The sequence below is a fragment of the Neolamprologus multifasciatus genome, chromosome 18 (genome assembly GCF_963576455.1).
Source record: "Neolamprologus multifasciatus chromosome 18, fNeoMul1.2, whole genome shotgun sequence".
NCBI classification, from domain to species: Eukaryota; Metazoa; Chordata; class Actinopteri; order Cichliformes; family Cichlidae; genus Neolamprologus; species Neolamprologus multifasciatus.
In genome coordinates this window covers 34,263,288-34,281,001 of record NC_140456.1, presented here as the reverse complement: position 1 = coordinate 34,281,001, position 17,714 = coordinate 34,263,288, and the positions used below count along the sequence as shown (strand labels likewise).

Below are 17,714 nucleotides of genomic sequence, written 5' to 3'. Positions count from 1 at the left end.
ACACAAAGACACACAAACACAAAGTTACGTACATTTTTGCTACAAATACATAAAAATAATATTTGGGGACAGGAAACAGGGGAAATTCAACACACTTGAACCACAAACTGTAAAGTATTCATTAAACTGATGGATCCATCAGCCGCATGGAGGAACTGGACAATGTTGTCCATCATATACTGGAATGCAGTGGCGGTCCTAGCCCATTTGGCGCCCTGGGCGAACACTCCCTCTGGCGCCCCCCCCCCCCCCCCCACACACACACACATAAAACATATTTAGGATTATACATTAACATGAAACTGTTGTCGGAACCATACTGAGAGAGTATGCATTGATGCATAGTATGCAAACAGCTACCAAACAGCCATCATAATTCGTCATACTATGAGAACAGGACAAATCAACAATTAACAAACTAATTAATATTAAAATCTGTAACATAATGTATTGTTTGGAGTTTAGTCTGTTACTGTTGCTATTTTTACCATTTCTTCTTGGAGCAACTGTAATTCACATCATTTCCTTAGGGATTAATAAAGTATTCTGACTCTGATTGGTTCAGGATGACCTGCCATTATCCAATCACACATCTGCTTACCTGCATCTTTTGCTCGTTTCTCTTCTTTTCTCTTTTTTCTAAACTGAGGACCTGATGGCTTTGACCTTTTCTTGTCCATCTTGGTTTTAATTTTGCACTCCAGTATGAACACAAATCCCCAACTCGAGGATCACCACAGCATAACCTAACACACCTACACCTTAGTTCACAGATTCACTTTGTCTAAGGTTTATTTCTGAGATTTCACACAACCCAGGATTCAAATCATGAATACATAATGGGCTTGGATTTACAACATTATGAATGAAATGTCCTCTATTTGGAAGCAGCCGCCCCCTTCCCCTTTCGAAGGGCTGTGTGTGAGACATTAAATCAGGGGCGATTTTAGCCCAGTTTTGGAGGTGCTTCAGCACCCCCAAAATGAATCAAAGCACCCCCAAAGATGTCTTACTTTTTTTTGAAAATATTTGCTGTTTGTGGGACACACTACTAAAAGTATAAAAAGCATACAGTACTTAATTGAGATGGAACATTTTAACAACAAAAGTATAGATAACCCCTCCCCCCTCCCAAAATGGTTTGTTCCAGCTCGGCTCTCTCCTACTCGCTCTAGCGCTGTTGCTGCCAGAGCGATGGTGGCTGAGACCACCTTTTTTTAGTATTTTATTTGTTCCTGAGTAAATCGGTTTGGTGAGATTAAAGTTATAGTTTTTACACAGCTGAATAAACGTCAAGCAGACAGCTGATTATCAGAAGATGCTGGAGAATTTACTCCGGTGTCCTGTTATATTTTAGATAACAATGAGTTTATTAAACTTCACCAAAACAATCTGCAAATGTCATTAAAATTTAATAAACTATCATCTTGTCTTTATTTTTAGTTAGCACAGACCTTAAACACTTAAAGCTGTAAGCTAATGATAGTTATATAAGAGCAGATGCTGCTGGTGCAATAAGCTGTAGTTTTACGTCCAATGGATGATGATCTGATTAGTCGACTAATTGCAAAAATAATCGTTGACTAGTCGACTATCAAAATAATCGTTTGTGGCAGCCCTAATTGATAACGTGTTTTCCGACGATGTTTGCTCTGTAGTAAAATCAGCGATATTTGACTGCCCTGTTGATCTCATTGAAATGTATACAGCCTATTTAAAATCTAAAACTTAACATTGTCCGTAGCCTGCTGTTGTTACCACTGTCCTGTTTGAAATGTAATGAGAGAAACTGGTTATTTTGCCATATGTGCCGATATTGAACCCAAGGTACTAACTAGCTAACTGACTGGATGCCCATTAACCTTATAACTCCTGTTGTGTGTGTGTGTGTGTGTGTGTGTGTGTGTGTGTGTACAGATTGTCAGTCCAAAGAGGGAGAGAGGAAAGAGGGGAACATGAGGTCAAAGTACAAGATCAGGAAGTACCAGGTAAGAAAACAGACAGGGAGTACTAACAGGCAAAACAGGAACTGTTAAACTGGCAAAGAAAAAGAAAGACAAACAACTCATACAATCTGGACGTTGTGTTCTCCCTACAGTCCAGCTCTGAGGTCTTTACACTGGCTGCCTGTCCGTCAGAGACTTTAAAGTTCTGATGCTGGTCTATAAAGCTCTGAATGGTTTAGGACCAAAATACATCAGTGACCTCCTGACCCAGTATGAACCTTCCAGATCCCTCAGGTCATCTGGATCCGGTCTTTTATCAGCTCCCAGAGTCAGAACCAGACACGGAGAAGCTGCATTCAGCTTTTATGCTCCTTATATCTGGAACAAACTCCCAGAAAGCCTCAGATCAGCTGAAACACTCAGTTTATTTAAATCCAGGTTGAAGACTCACCTGTTCTCAGCTGCATTTGAATAAAACACCAAATCCACACTTTTAAGCTTAAATTTCAAAACTTACATTTAACTACTGATTTTATCTACTGTTCTGATTTTATCTGTATTGATTTTATATACTGTTTTGTTTGTTTGTTTGTTTGTTTGTTTGTTAATTAGTTAGTTAGTTTGCTTGTTTTAATCAATTTTAAATCATGCTTTTTATTTGTTTTTGTTTCTAATGTCTCTGTAAAGCACTTTGAATCACCTTGTTGTTGAATTGTGCTATACAAATAAACTTGCCTTGCCTATATTAAAACTGCTATACAGAATCTGCAAAACAAACTGGGTTGTCAGCCCTGGCACTGCATTATCATATTGAGCTTCAGTCAGAGGAAGTCACGGTTGCCAAAGACTTTATAAAGCTCAAGAGTGAGGCTGGTGCCATTCCAGATATGTTAACATTGTACAATCTTCTGTGTAATCAGATCTTCCCCAAACTGAAAACTGTTATTCAGGTTGCCCTAACAAACCCAGTTAGCAGCTGTAGCTGTGAGAGGTCTTTTAGTGTCTTGAGTCAGCTCCATACCTGGCTGAGAAGGACCATGGGTCAAAGCAGACTCCAGCACCTGGCTGTGATGTCAGTTGAGAAAGAGATGCGTGAGAGACTTGACCACCAAAATGTGACAGACAGATTTACCAACCTCAAGGTGAGGCAACATAGGTTAAAAGAAAAGAAAAAATCTGCAGAGCCATAGTAGTATCTGCAGTAAAGATCTTTTCATACATTGTATACATTGTACCAAAGGCCAAGTGTCTCCATTTTCTAATAATATTTTGTATATTTCAAGGACTCTTCTATTTTTGGAGTGTATTTTTTATGTATCTGTATTGTATTATACATACACATTAGAAGTGAATCTCTGTCCAAAAAATGCACACAGTTTACTTTTTACTCACTGTGAGCATCATTCATCATTTTTCCCCAGTAATTAAGGTTAGGATGTGTATTTTTTTTATTCCAATCCATTCTTATTTGACAGCATTTTAATAACCTTGATCAGATTTGATGGTTTTGTTACAGACTTTTCAAAAAAGTGTTTTGCTATTCTTTCAAAAATGTGGGGATTAAATTGTGTTAAAATGTACAAAACAGTGATGTCATGTTTTGTGACGAGGACCCAGGCACAGAGAGACTTGATGGATTTAAGAAACTTATGATTTAATAAAGAAATTTGCAGACTTGCACAGAGAGGGTAAAATTATGATGACTGATAATGGAGATGAAGTCAGCAGACGATGAGGACAGGGAGGAACAGGGGTTTAAATGCACCAAGGAGGCAGTCAGAGAGAACTCGGGACAACTGGAGGCATTTAGGGATGCAGGGACTGACAGAGACGGGGAAGAAGCTCATTGTGATGAGAAAAGTTTACCTTGCCTGGATGGGCAGCTCTCTGGGTGCTCAGCACCCCTAAAGCTCTGATCCTAGAATCGCCCCTGCATCAAATCATCAAACTGTAAATTATAAATTATAAATTGTTATTGATCCCTTTACCCCGAGTCCTAAAGTGCATATTTATTTTCTTACTCTTCTTATATTTATTGTTTGTTTACTTGCACTGCTGTAACTGGAGCCTCGTCGTCTCTCTATATACTGGACTGTATGTAGCGGAGATGACAATAAAGTTTACTTTGACTTCAGCAGCGAGCAGGCGCACCGAGGGCTCTCACGCTCACTTTTCGTGTATATAATTTTGAATTTCAAATTATAAGTCTGTATCATGATGTCTGGTGTTTTCGTGTTTGTTTTGTTTTTATTTTGTTTTATTTCACGAGTTGGTTATTAGATGCTGCTCCAGGCAGCCAGAGAATCCCCCGCCGCCCCGCCCTCTCCTCCCTGTGCCGCAAGCAGCAGGCGCACCTCGCAAACGGAGGGCGCCCTTACTCCCAGCAAATGGGCGATAGAAAACCGATCGGTGCCTATACCATTCCCAATATGCGCTGGCTGATGTCGGGGCAGCATGAGTACGAGCGATTTTTTTTTTTTTGCCGATGTCCGTGATGCCGCCCCCCACCACGATGCCGCCCCGGGCACCCGCCCGTATCTAAAACCGCTACTGCTGGAATGATGAATACTGAACTGACGTGACCACAACAATCACAGGGCACCGTCTGAAAGAACGTCATCCACCTCTGGCAACAATAACAATATATGTATATGATAAACGGGATAATTTCAATAAACAGACCATAATGTACTGGGCTTTGAAAAAGACACAGATCCAGAGAATAGTTTCTTGTCTGACATCAGTGATCCCTGGCTCTCTTGGTCTGCATGCCAAATATCCTTGGGGAAGATACCAACCCTAAGTTGCTTTGCGATACATCCATCAGAGTATCAATGTCTGCGAATGTTAGTAAGCACTTAAAATCATAGAAGAAAGTGCTTGGGTGAATGTGGCATGTTGAATGAACAATAGGCTGTGAGGTCAGTTCCTCGATCATTAATATGCAAATCCTGGACAGGGAGGAACGCTGGTGTGAGTGAGGAATCAAGGAGGCCGTTTACGTGAAAAGGAAATCTCTGAAACGAGGAAGATGTACCTGAGGGTCCATCTGTCACCATCCTACAATGCTGTGATTGCAGCCATTCCCCAACTCTGTGTCAATGCTACTCATTGTCTTTGATCAGTGGTCATGACAATTTGCATATTAATGATCCAGGAACTGACCTCACAGCCCATTGTTGATTCAGTGGGCTGGACCAGTTGTGCAAACGTACTGTTATAAGGTTGGAAACGTGCAGTCAGCTGAGACTGAAGAAGCCACTTGGATGAGTGACGAAACGTTTCTCCCACTGAAGACGTCCAGATGGACAAAATCGACCTCGTGGGATTTACTTACCTGGATGATTGAGCACGCATAATGACAAATGCATCGAATGTTTTTCAGTGTCACACAGGATGTTTACGATGAAGAAGACAGTTCTGGACACCTGCTGATGTGCCAGTTAAAAGAAAATGATAATCCCCTGAAGGTGCTGGTGCAAACAGATGACGTCAGCAGACAGGTATGCTTCTTTTGTTAGGGGACGAGTCATTTGGCACAACCAACAAGTTTTTGATTTTTGTTCTAACATATAAAATAAATATATTATTTTATATGTTAGAACAGGACCTTCTTGCTGTGCGGCAACAGTGCTAACCACCGTGCCACCGGGCAGCACGGTGGTTAGCACTGTTGCCGCACAGCAAGAAGGTCCTGAGTTCAATTCCAACATCAGGCCGGGGTCTTTCTGTGTGGAGTTTGCATGTTCTCCCCGTGTCTGCGTGGGTTCCCTCCGGCTTCCTCCCACCGTCCAAAGACATGCAGCTTGTGGGGATAGGTTAATTGGATAATCCAAATTGTCACTACGTGTGAATGTGAGTGTGAATGGTTGTCTGTCCCTGTGTGTTCGCCCTGTGACAGACTGGCGACCTGTCCAGGGTGTACCCTGCCTCTCGCCCTATGATAGCTGGGATAGGCTCCAGCGCCCCCCGCAACCCTGAAAAGGATAAGCGGAAGCGAATGGATGGATGGACATATAAAATAAATAGTCAACTCTGAGTCAGCTCAAAGAGAAAATGTGGTGGGAATATATTAAATATATTAAAATACTTGATGTACATTTTCACTGTGGTCACTAATACCCCTTTAAGGTTTGGTCTTCTGCAGGCAAGACTCAATTTGTGGCCTGTTTTAGCTCCAAACAGGAAGGAAACCACAAAGTTCAATGGGAAGATAAATTTTTGCACGGTTCTCAGGCCAAAGATGAGATGTAATCCAGGCCGGTGTAACTACGAGTAAATCACTAAATCTGCAAGCAAGGAATTAAACTACTGTAAAATATTTCATGGTGGTACAATCGCTATAATACTGCTGACTGATACACCTGAGAAACTATTCATTTGATGATGAGATGAGATGAGATAGCCTTTATTTGTCAGTTGCAGGTCTTTTGCCCACAACCGAGATGACAGACCTTAAAAACATCGAAATGTGTAACACAGAAGGATAATAGAGGAATGCACAGATATCAACACACCGTAGCACAATAAACACAGACAGCAACATGGGAAAGAGTTCCAGTGTGTACATCTGATCTGGGACCGCTGCAATCTTTCGACTGCGCCTCCAACTGACCCGATGTCCACATCAGAGGGGAGGTAAGCGTTGGAGGTGGCGTTGGATCCGGGGTAGGGAGGGTGATGCGTCGGTGAGTGCTTATCAGTGTATATGTATGTGTGTGCGTGTCCATAGTTCAGCTGAGACAGTGTCCTTCGCCCTGCCAGGCTAAGTAAACAGTCTTCCAGCCAACCCAGGTGGCCTTGCATGGAATGGGAAGGAACAGACTAAACACAGTCGCTATCAGGGTGTTTTGTTCAGCTCCGGCCTTGTAGCTGGCGCCGAGAGGGTATCTGCATGAAGTGATGTTCTTTTTTTACTTTAGTGCGAACAGCTCATATGAATTTCAAAGCAGTTCTACAGTCCAACACTGGTCTCTCAATCTCCCGTTGGAGAGCCGCGAGCTTCGCCATACTTGCGTTCTGTGATGTTGTCATATCTTGTGCTCAAGGAGTCGATTTCTGAGAACTCACGGCAGTGTGCCTCCCCGAGATGTCATCCAATTTTGCGCCCAGAGATGTTATTCTGGGCTAGCCCTTCCGAGATGTATCCAGTCTGCAGTCAGAGATCTTATTCTGAGTATTCACAGCAGCCATAGCCTCTCCAAGATCTTATCCGTGCTGACTCAATGAGCCCATTTTGAGAAACTCACACCTCTCCCATCGTTCCAATCCCAGCGGGCAGCCTTGTGGGGGTTTGAACAGCTGGTTCCGCTTTCTTAATTCTTCGATAAGTCAGGGCCAAGCCAGCTCCGATCAGCCAGAACCCTGTTACCATGGTTCAGGATAGGTAGATATCTTCAGCACTCAGGCTCACCCAAGCCCAGACTTCTCTTTGAGAAAGGGGAGTCAATTGCATTTAGGGACCAGTTGATCCAATCCATAATTCCTCTTTTAGGTTTTAGAGAACAGACTGTGAGAGAGTGTTCAGGGAAAATACAACAAAAAACACGAGACTAGACAAGGACATAAGCAGGGAAGATGAGGGAGAGGAGAAAAAGTGCGTCCGCCTCCTCCGAGAGCCAAAGAAGAAGTATTTCAACACAGACTGAATAAATAAAGAGACCAACGAGTTTTTAACCACGATGGACACTGAAAGCTGTTCATCTAAATCCCTGAAAACTTAAAGCCAGAGGCAGCGAATATTTCAACATCCTGAAAACAGGATGAAACTCAAGATTTATTGGTTTACAAAGTACACAAAATTCCTTCCATATTCATTTGTCATTTATGGAACGCCTTCCATCAAAAGCTTTGACATTAAGACTTGACATCAACAGGTATACATGCGTCATTAAATAAACAGAAACACACCGTTATTAGAACATATAAAATTGCAAAACACATCCTACCAGCATTGTGTTTTTAATAAAAATAAATAAATATTAAGAATCGGGTAGACAAGCAACAAACGTGGGGTGCTGGGATAGAAACTTCTGACCCACGTTTCAAAATGAAAATCATTTTGTTCCCGATTCAGATGAAGGAGCAAAGTCACGTCTCGTTGTGAATGACGCGAAGCTCAAAGTACTGAAATGGGGAAGGTCATATCAGAACATCAAAACAATACTGTGGTCCCGAATGTTAAAATAACACCACCCTGAGCAAAAATAAAGGACGGCTTCGGTTCATAGACAACAACTAAATGCATAGAAAACCCTTGGAGTCAAAGTGTTGGTTAACAAATGAGAGTCAGCAGGGGAAGGACATGAATGGAACAGCACAACATAAGTAACCTAATGAAACACAGCTATTATTACATTGTTTTGTTGCTTTGTTTATTCCACTGTGAGCTCAAGTTTTATTGGGATCTCGGTACTGAGGTAACACTTCTCCAGTGGAGGACGTTTGCGTGTCTTCACTTGTGTTCCAGTCGCAGCAGCTGCTCTTTGCCATTAATGGTTAACGAGCGTAGCCGGCCGTCCTCTTCCACCTCAACTCTCTCCTGACCGTTCTCTACAATTCTGCAGAAACAGAGAGCATTTGACACCATCTGAATCGTGAAAATCCTTTTACACGTAAATGGGAGCAGCATTCGTACCGCTCGTCTGCTGGTGCAGCGTTTAGTCTGCTGAGATGATGATTAGGCAGGTGTAAACATGGGTTGCCTCACCTCCTACTTCCTTCCTACTCTCCTTAACTCCTGCCTACACTTCAAATAAGAGCTGTTTTTTGCACACTGGATTTTTTGGAAACTTCCCTCCAAATTAAATGTTTGGCTTTTTCTTCTTGATGCTGTTGAAAACTACACTGGAAAAATCATCAACAAAGGACACACAAAGCTACAGAACACCTCTGGCTGCTTCTATACAAGCAACGGATCTTTTCCACTCTGAGGTCGCAATTTGACAAGTGTTTCATGGTAAATGGTAAATGGACTGGTTCTTATAAAGCGCTTTTCTACTCATCTGAGCACTCAAAGCACTTTACACAACTTGTGCATTCACTTCATAGCTAACATTCACACACATTCACACTCCGATGGATGCATCGGAGAGCAATTTGAGGTTAGTCTCTTGCCCAAGGATATCTGGCATGTAGACTGCCAGGAATCGAACCACCAACCTTCCGATCAGTGGACGACCTGCTCTACCACCTGACCTACAGCCACCCCATGTTCATGTTGGTTCAGTTTGAAATGAAACCATCCATTTGTCCTCTGCTTCACAGAAGAGCTATGCACTGATTCGATGTGTCGTTTGCAGGCAGAAGTTGGAATTGATTTAAACCAATAAAAAAAGAAACTGTGTGAATGTGAGCACCTGTATGGAAAGTCTAACCTGCACACAGGAACACCGTGAAGAGTTAAAGACACAAATGTACAGGACTGATCCAAGTCTCGATTTTAAATTCACAGTAAGACTAAAACATTCACTATCCATCATCTATCCAGACCACATTTAGATCATTTTATAAACATCAGGGATTCAAAATGCAATAAGCCAAGTCTGATTAAACTGTGACTCCGTGGAAAGGTAAGAAACAAAAAATGTTAAATAATGCTAAGTAACAAGGTGACCTTAAACTGGCAGAAAGCATGAAGCATGTATTGATATTATCTCCGATCATCTGGCTTTTGCGATGCAAACATCCGTACACGCTGCATGATAGCAGTCAGGAAGAACCTGTGGCAGAAAGCTTAGACCTTTTTCTGATTTACTGATTGATACGATTTGCACAGCAGTTCACAACTATCAGTGACAAATAGAGCATAGAACATAGAGCCAGTTATGTTGTTGGACATCCACATGTGCACACAGCAGGTTATCTGCACTGGAAACACTGGAAACCTTCTGGGTTACAGAACGAACGGTTTGTTTACATCAAAGTGACTATAAGTAGAAAGATTATGGGCTTCTTCCTGCTCACAGACCAGGAACACATGGACATTACAAAGATGGCTGCCATGTGACGAGACTCTTACTACAAGATCGCCGCTGTACTAAAGCAAAACCTCAACCAACGTCTGCAAAGCTGATACCAGAAAAACGTCAGCCTAATCTGACTGTGATCTCAGCTGTGATTAAAAAGCATTCAGTTTTCATACAGCACATCCAGCTGAGGACATTCCTAAAATTCCTGAGAATTCCTCTGAGAATCGGCGTCGGCCAGCTGCTCTCGCTTCATTTTTAACCTGTGAAAAGCTCAAAGAGCTGCTTCCCTGACAAGTGATGTATTGGATGGGTTATGCATTGAAAGGACTCACTGTGTTGCTACACCAGGATGCGATGATTGTGCTCATCTCTCATTAAAGTTAGCGCGACTGTTTGGTTTAGAATTGGGCGACGCGGAGGCTGAGCTCACTTATGACACCGCAGGGATGGAATAAAGATTTGTGCTGAGAATACATCAACCGTACGATGCACATCGCTGCTCTGTGCACATGAGGGAGTCGCAGTGAAGATTTTGTCACATGCCGTCTGGTAGGTCAGTACCTTTTAGTAGTGATCTTCCTGCCGTTGACGGTCTTGGTGGAGGTAGACACAGATCGAAAGTTGCCCATGCTTCCTCCACCTCCTCCTCCAAAAGAGGTTGATGAGAAAGAGGTGAAGCCGCCACCTCCCATACTGCCCATTGTTGTCATGTGACCCATGTGACCGATATGACCCACGGCGCTCATGGAGCCAAAAGAACCAAAGGCTAAAAGTAAAAAGTTGATGTGTTTAATTCATTTAAGCAAAAGATCAACACTGCCAACAGTTGTGGAGCCGCTCTGCAGCAGCGTGTGCTCTACGCTGGCTAACAGCTTACCTGGGTCAAAAGGGGAGAAGCCGGCACCGAAGGCTGGGAAACCAAAAGCCCCCCAAAAAAGGGCCGCCTGACCGGCTACGACTTGCCCGGCCTTGGTGCCGCCGGCCACTACCAAAAAACGAGTCATCGCTAAATGGATCTGGACCTGAGAGGAGAAAGAGTCAGAGTGCAAGAATAGCTGAGAACCACAGCAGGAGGCCCAAAGTCTTCAAACATGCAGTTCAAAGACTCAGTGATGTACCAGCTTTGTTCAGCTGAGTGGAGGTCTTACCAAAAAAGTCTGCAAATGGGTCTCTGGCACCAAAGAATTCCTGAAAACATCTTCTGGGTTACGGAACGTGAAAGGTTCATGGAAAATGCTCTCCATTGTGGAAGTGCGCCCCTGAAATATCAAGTCAGTCAAAAGCGATGTTAAAAGTGTACATCCGACCAGAGCCGGAAAATAATTCCAATTCCTCGGAATCGTTAAATCTGCCTGCCTCACGATGCCGCTCATCAGTTCTCGCACTCTCGCTACGATCAGCTGATTTCGTGTGTCGGTGGAGGGAAAATAGTGACACAGTCCTCCAGCGTGGACATTCATTTTATTAGGGATGCACCGATACCGATACTGGTATTGGGTATCGGGGCCGATACTGTAAAATGTGGTATCGGTTAACTCGTAAAAGTTAACCGATACCATGAACCGATACTAACTTATTTCATTAATCAGAGGGTGGCTTGTCATTTTGTTGTAGTTTTTAGATTGGCCACTAGGGGGACATCCCGCGCTAAACAGGCACAGGGTTAGACGAGTGAGACTGGCGGCTCCAGATAAAAAAGAGAACTGGAGGCTGCTGTAGCTAGGCTAAACAAAATGTCAGCAGTGTGGAACAGGCCAACTTTAACTCAGGTTTTGGAAAAGCGATGAAAAATGTCAAGAGAAAATCCACGGGCAGTTAAAATAACAGAGGCTCGACTCATTTTATCGCTCTGGATGACCAGCCATGCCGGTCGTGGAAAACATAGGATTGCACCGTCTTCTCAGCATACTTGAGCTGCGATATGAAATTCCAACCGCCCACACATCAGGGAGATAATGGTGCCAAAACTTTCTAAAGAGGTAAAGACAAGCAGTGTGTGTGCGATGTCAGTCCTCGGTTTAACGGCACAGTGGACTGATGATCCACGGGCAGATGAGGAGTTTGTTCGTCAATGCCAAATACTTTCATTATTTTGTTTGTTTGTTTACAATATAGACACTCTGCAACAATTTAAAAGTTTATTTTATTCTCAAACCTAATTTGTATTTATTTTATTCCAAACAGAAGTGTTTATTTATTATTCTGAAAGCTCGAGACAGTGCCAATAGTTCAGTGATATTTTGTTAATTACAATGTGGAGACTCTGCAATAATTTAACAGAAGTGCTTATTTTTCACTTGAAATTTTTTTGTGGTCATTTTTATTAAGATTTTATTTTTATCGACAGAGAATAAAATAAAACCTGTCTTCCAATTCATTGCATTTGTGTGTGTGTGTGTGTGTGGTAGAAGTATCGTTTTTTGTACTCTGTATCAGCAAGTACTCAGATCCAAGTATCGGTATCGTATCGGTTTGAAAAAATTGGTATCGTTGCATCCCTAAATTTTATTTTTATTATACAAAAGGATGAGAGCGCGATGGTGACGTGGAGACTGCGGGACAGGAACAACTGCAGCCTGTGTGTCAGATGACTTTACATAAGTAGTGTAAGTAACTGCATTACTTTTAATAAAAGTGTTGTGTGATATGTGCAATAATGACTTTGAGTAATGGGCCGACCACTGATCACAACAAAGAGGGGAAGCGCCTCCAACATGCACAAACATTTGAAACACAGCATGTGGAAGTTCCCATCCCTATGTGCACGATTTGACAATCTCCACGGAAAATGTTAAAGTGGACGCGATGACGCCCTCACACATCGTAAAAATGCTACAAATATGATCTCGTGCCAGTGTTCAAACCACACACACAAAGTTACAGGTGCATTTAAAAAGAGATGCTTACCTCTTCCACCATTGCTCCCTGTCAGCCCCTCTTTGCCATAGCGATCATATAAACTCCTCTTGTTGCTAAAAACAGGGAAGTGACAAGTTTCAAAAGCTGAAAACAAACTGTGGGGAAACAGTAATAAATACAATAAAATACAGAAATACCAGGATCACCGAAGAGACAGAACTGTGTGTTTTCACTGAGTCGACCCAATGAAAACACACCGTCGCACACAGGTGTGATACAAACCATCAGACAGGACTTCATAAGCCTCTGACAACTCCTTGAACTTCTTCTCAGCCTCCTCTTTGTTCTCCGGGTTTTTATCTGGGTGCCACCTCAGGGCCAGCTTTCTGTACCTGCACAGCAGAAGTAAAAGGTGCTGTTGCAGTGAAAACAATGAACAAGTACAGATGTAAAAGAGCAAAACATGATCTGATCTGAATTGTCTGACCAGGTTTCAAAGTGAAATGTGCCGCTATGTGTCGGCTGAAGCCTCAAAGCACGCTGCAAGGCGCTCTGTTCATGTCAGAGGGGGAACTATTACTCTTCTCACTCCCAATTCACATAAAGGATAGTTCATTCAGCTCCCAGGTGGTGCAGATGTGACGCAGCTCTGCAGCACTTACCTGTTAGCTTGAACTCCTTCAGCAGTTTATTAATAAAGAACCAGACAGAGCCTGAGAAAACTGCAGGCGATGGCATCTCTGTGCAGGTTCTCAGCTAGGACCACATTTAAAACTTCAACTCACGCTTTCTTTATGTCATCTGCAGACGCATCCTTCCGTACTCCTAAAACCTGGTAGTACTCCACCATGATGAGTGGATGACTGGAGACACTTCAGAAAGCCTGGTGAACCTGAAACAGTGAAAACAGCCACTGCTTATTAGCTTCAAAATCACTGCGTCTGCAGAAATATTGAAGATTTTGGATTCCAGGAAGTCTTTTTGTGGGATCGCAGTCAAACAACCAATTTGTTAAGAAATGTTCCAGACTGAGCCAAGTGCCTCAGATGTGTTTGCGTGGCAGCTGTAATAAGATTAGATCAGATTCTCTTAACAGCAGATAAGAAACTACACTGGCTCCTTCATTACCTCATTCAGCAAAGAGGCACTTCCAAAGTGAAGCGTGTGCTGCATTCGTTTCTAGAGAAACTGAATGCTTTAATAAAAGTAAAGATGACTCATGTTTCAAAAGTATAAACAGTTGAAGGGAATTCTGTGAAACTCCACACAGGAATGGTGGAGTTGGTTCCCAGGATGCTCTTGCTGTGAGGCAACAGTGCACCACCATGCTGCCTCATGATTTATTTACTTCCAGGGTGGATTACTGTAATTCATTATTATCTGAAGAGTCTTCAGCTGATCCAAAAAGCTGTACTCAGAGTACTGACCGGGACTAGAAAGGGAGAGCATCCTCCTCATACTGGCTTCCTGTTAAATTCAGTGCTGAATTTAAAACCCTGATCCTCACATACAGGGTCTTGAAAACCTCACAGCACCGTATGAGCCTGATAGAGCAGTTTGCTCACCTCGTGGTTTCCAGGATGGAAACTAAGTCCTTTGTGTGACTGTTGGGTCTTTACCCACAATACGAAGCTGTTGTTGTGATTTAGAAATAAAACAGAATTGAACTGAAATTGAAAACCTTTTTAAAATGAACATTTATGCATTTCAGTTTTAGGTCCATTACTATTTTCTTTTTATATGCTTCCTTTAGCTGGTATCATTCAATCTTTTAGCGACCTGTCTTATCATTTTTATGCTGATGACATTCTGCTCTATGCGTCCTTTAAGCCTCATCAGCTGGATAGGCTGTCCACCCTAGTCCAGTGCTTAACCCAGGTTTCTGATTGGCTTTCAAGCAACTACCTTGTTCTAAATACTAACAAGACCGAGGCCATGATCACAGCTCCTCCTGAGCTACATCCTAAAATCAGTCAGGTTCTTGCCTCTTTCTGTCCATCTGTCAAGTCTAATATTCGAAATCTCGGTGTAATATTTGACTCTTCTCTGGGCCTTGACTCTCATGTAAAATCTTTGTCTCGTTCCTGCTTCTATCATTTAAGAAACATCTCTAAACTGCGACACATGGTTTCGTCAGCTGAACTGGAAAAACTCATTCATGCATTTGTGTCATCACGCTTAGACTACTGTAATTCCCTGTTTACTAGCTTGGATAAATCATCTCTTTCTCGCCTCCAAACAATACAAAACGCAGCAGCCAGACTACTGACTCGCTCTACCAAGCGTGTTCACATTACTCCCATCTTATATTCTTTACATTGGCTCCCAATAGAGTTTAGAATTCACTTTAACATTCTTGTTTTAACATACAGAGCACTAAATGGCTCCAGATTACTTATCCAAGCTTTTTATAAATGACACTGCTGCTCGTCATCTCCGCTCACAGACTCAGAGTCTCTTAGTTGTTCCCCGTACACGACTGAAGACAAAAGGGGGCGGAGCCTTTCAGTCTGTTGACCCAAGGCTGTGGAACAGTTTACCACTACAATTACGTTTGCTTGACTCTGTGGATTCTTTAAAAAACAGTTTAAAACTCTTCTGTTCAAACAAGCCTTTTGTTGATCTACATATTTTATATTTTTTACATTTGATCTTTTACATTGTATATAATGTTTATTTGATTTTATTGTTTATTTTAATATTTGTGTACAGCGCTTTGTGATTGTCTGTCTGTGAAAAGCGCTTAATAAATAAACTTTACTTACTTACTTACTTACTTACTTCTCTGGCACAGGGGCGTTTCCAGGGTAATGGGCGGGACCTGTGGATATGGTGTTTTTATGCTCACTGTAACACAGAGTGACGTGACATCACGTGGTGCGTGCCGTGCTATCTGTGGTGCTTCCACCTCTTGACTTTTGTAACCCGGCATGTTGCGCCATGGCCACAGCAGCCGGTTGAAGATACGATCGTGTTGGTTTTTATTGACATTTTAATGATATTCCAGCTCAGGAGTTAAAGGGGAACAGTTTACAAAAGTTTGCGAAAAACTTGGCAAAGTCCTTGCTTCCAGTTTCGACTTCTTCTCTTCCAATATCGGCACTCATGTGGTGGTTTTATCTGAGGCATCCTGCGCCTTAACCACGGGCAGCGATAGTGCAGTGAGCAGTACAGAGGCTATACTGACGCCCTGCTCTGGTACAAAAGGATTAAAAATGACATTATCAACAAGAACCCTTTGTAGTAACGTTTTTAAGGTCCCACCTGGTGAGAATTTGTTAAAATAACAGTTTAAAACTGGCCCAGTAGGTGAAACTCTCCCCTCTGGTTCAGCGTATGCAGGTTATTAGGTCTTCTGATCATTTTGAATTTAATTCTGTGGATCAGTTATAATGTTGTACTTTATAGTTAGTTTTCATTTGGACTTTTTCTTTTTAATCCAGTTAATTTCGACAGTTGCTCGCTCGCTTCAGCTTTATTAGTTGTAAATGTTTCGTTTTAGTTACTTTAGTTTAATTTAAACTAGTTTCAACCTTAGTATTAGTCTTTTTATATGAGCGTTATTAAAGTATGGAGGGCATATGTGATTCAGAAAAATCAGTGCAGGTATTACAACAGAAAACTGAACTTTTTGAAAGCAGCGCCACTCTTCAAATTAAAAACAACTGTGAAAGATGTTATTTGATTCCTCCAGCTCCACCTTTGAACATAAAGGTGTAGTTCAGCCCTGTGAGCCGCTCCTGTGCAGACGTGTGGCCTGAACATGAACACCAACAGCTTGTGTCTCGCACTTTTACCTGCCAGTTACATATTTAGTCTGAAAACAGGCAGACTGAGACGATTTAAACGTAAAATGGAAGAATGCCTTTCAGTTACCATCTGAACCGGACAAAACTCTCCGGGCTTCACTTCTCTGAGCCCAGAGTAGCTGCTGCTACCCGGCTAACAGGGGCTGAAAGAGCCGCTAATGGTAACAGCGAGAAGACTAAACATAAGTATATTCAACAGAAAGCAATCTCACTGAAATACTACTCGTACCAGTAGCTGCTTGGCGAACCTAAAGTAAGCTAGCTCCGGCCGGCAGTAAACAAAAGTCGCCATATCGTGAACGCTATCAGTCTTACCCAGCGGAGGATCAGCAGTCTGCGCTCTCAGTCGGTTTGTCGAGCAGACACACGGTCTGATAATCGGGCCGTGACAGAAACTAAAGAGGTTTATTCATCTTCAGCAATCTGCACATTCTCAGATTTAACACAACGTCCTGTTTCTTTCTTCTTCCCCGCCTCGCGTCTTCTTTAGCTACGACGCTTAACAACAAGCTTAGCGTCTCTCTACCGCCGCCCACCGGACACAGGCGGCATAGCTGCTGACCACTAGCGGAAGTGTCCAGGATCACGACTTGGAAATCATTAAACATTCCCAAACAGACGTATGGGAATTAGTTTGTCGTAGACTTTTACCCACTGTCAGTATTTACAGCATGTTCCGTGTCTTGAATTTGCCATTATTATACAGCAGCACTGCACAGAAACTGGATACAAACTTCTTGAACACTCATGTCAGGTTCATTGGCTGTAGGTGTGCACAGTTGTCTCCCAGCAACAGATTGGTGACCTGTCCATGGTGAACCCCACCTCTTGTCCCATAACATCTAGGATGGGGTCCGGCCGAAATATGACACTGAATGAATTACACCAGGAGAGCATCACCTGATTCTCTGGGACCTTTGTCTGGTTGGTTTTAGCTTCTGGTGATTACCAGAACTTTTTGATCCAGGTGTTTTTCATGTGAACTTTCTATGAAATATTAAAAAACAAACACTTGAATACCACGGCCTCTTGAGTTATTTTCTCTTAAGGTATCCTGCTTTTGTTCCATTTCTTTAATGCTCAGTCCATACATGTAATTTGAAGTATCGGCTTTTAAAAATGAAACTGTA

General features: G+C 42.4%; 2 protein-coding genes across 2 annotated transcripts in view; one reads left to right on the top strand and one right to left on the bottom strand.

The window, feature by feature from the left end:
* tmem68 (transmembrane protein 68) overlaps positions 1 to 17,714 on the top strand; it is a 287,792-nt gene that overhangs the window by 126,557 nt on the left and 143,521 nt on the right. The window lies entirely within an intron of this gene.
* dnajb6a (DnaJ heat shock protein family (Hsp40) member B6a) lies at positions 7,686 to 17,673 on the bottom strand. The gene is given in 11 exon segments (XM_085141135.1): positions 7,686 to 8,506; positions 10,478 to 10,682; positions 10,794 to 10,839; positions 10,841 to 10,938; positions 11,065 to 11,106; positions 11,109 to 11,148; positions 11,150 to 11,175; positions 12,824 to 12,888; positions 13,054 to 13,167; positions 13,561 to 13,667; positions 16,900 to 17,673. Coding segments are annotated over 10 exon segments (807 nt in total). The 5' UTR covers positions 13,626 to 13,667; positions 16,900 to 17,673; the 3' UTR covers positions 7,686 to 8,400.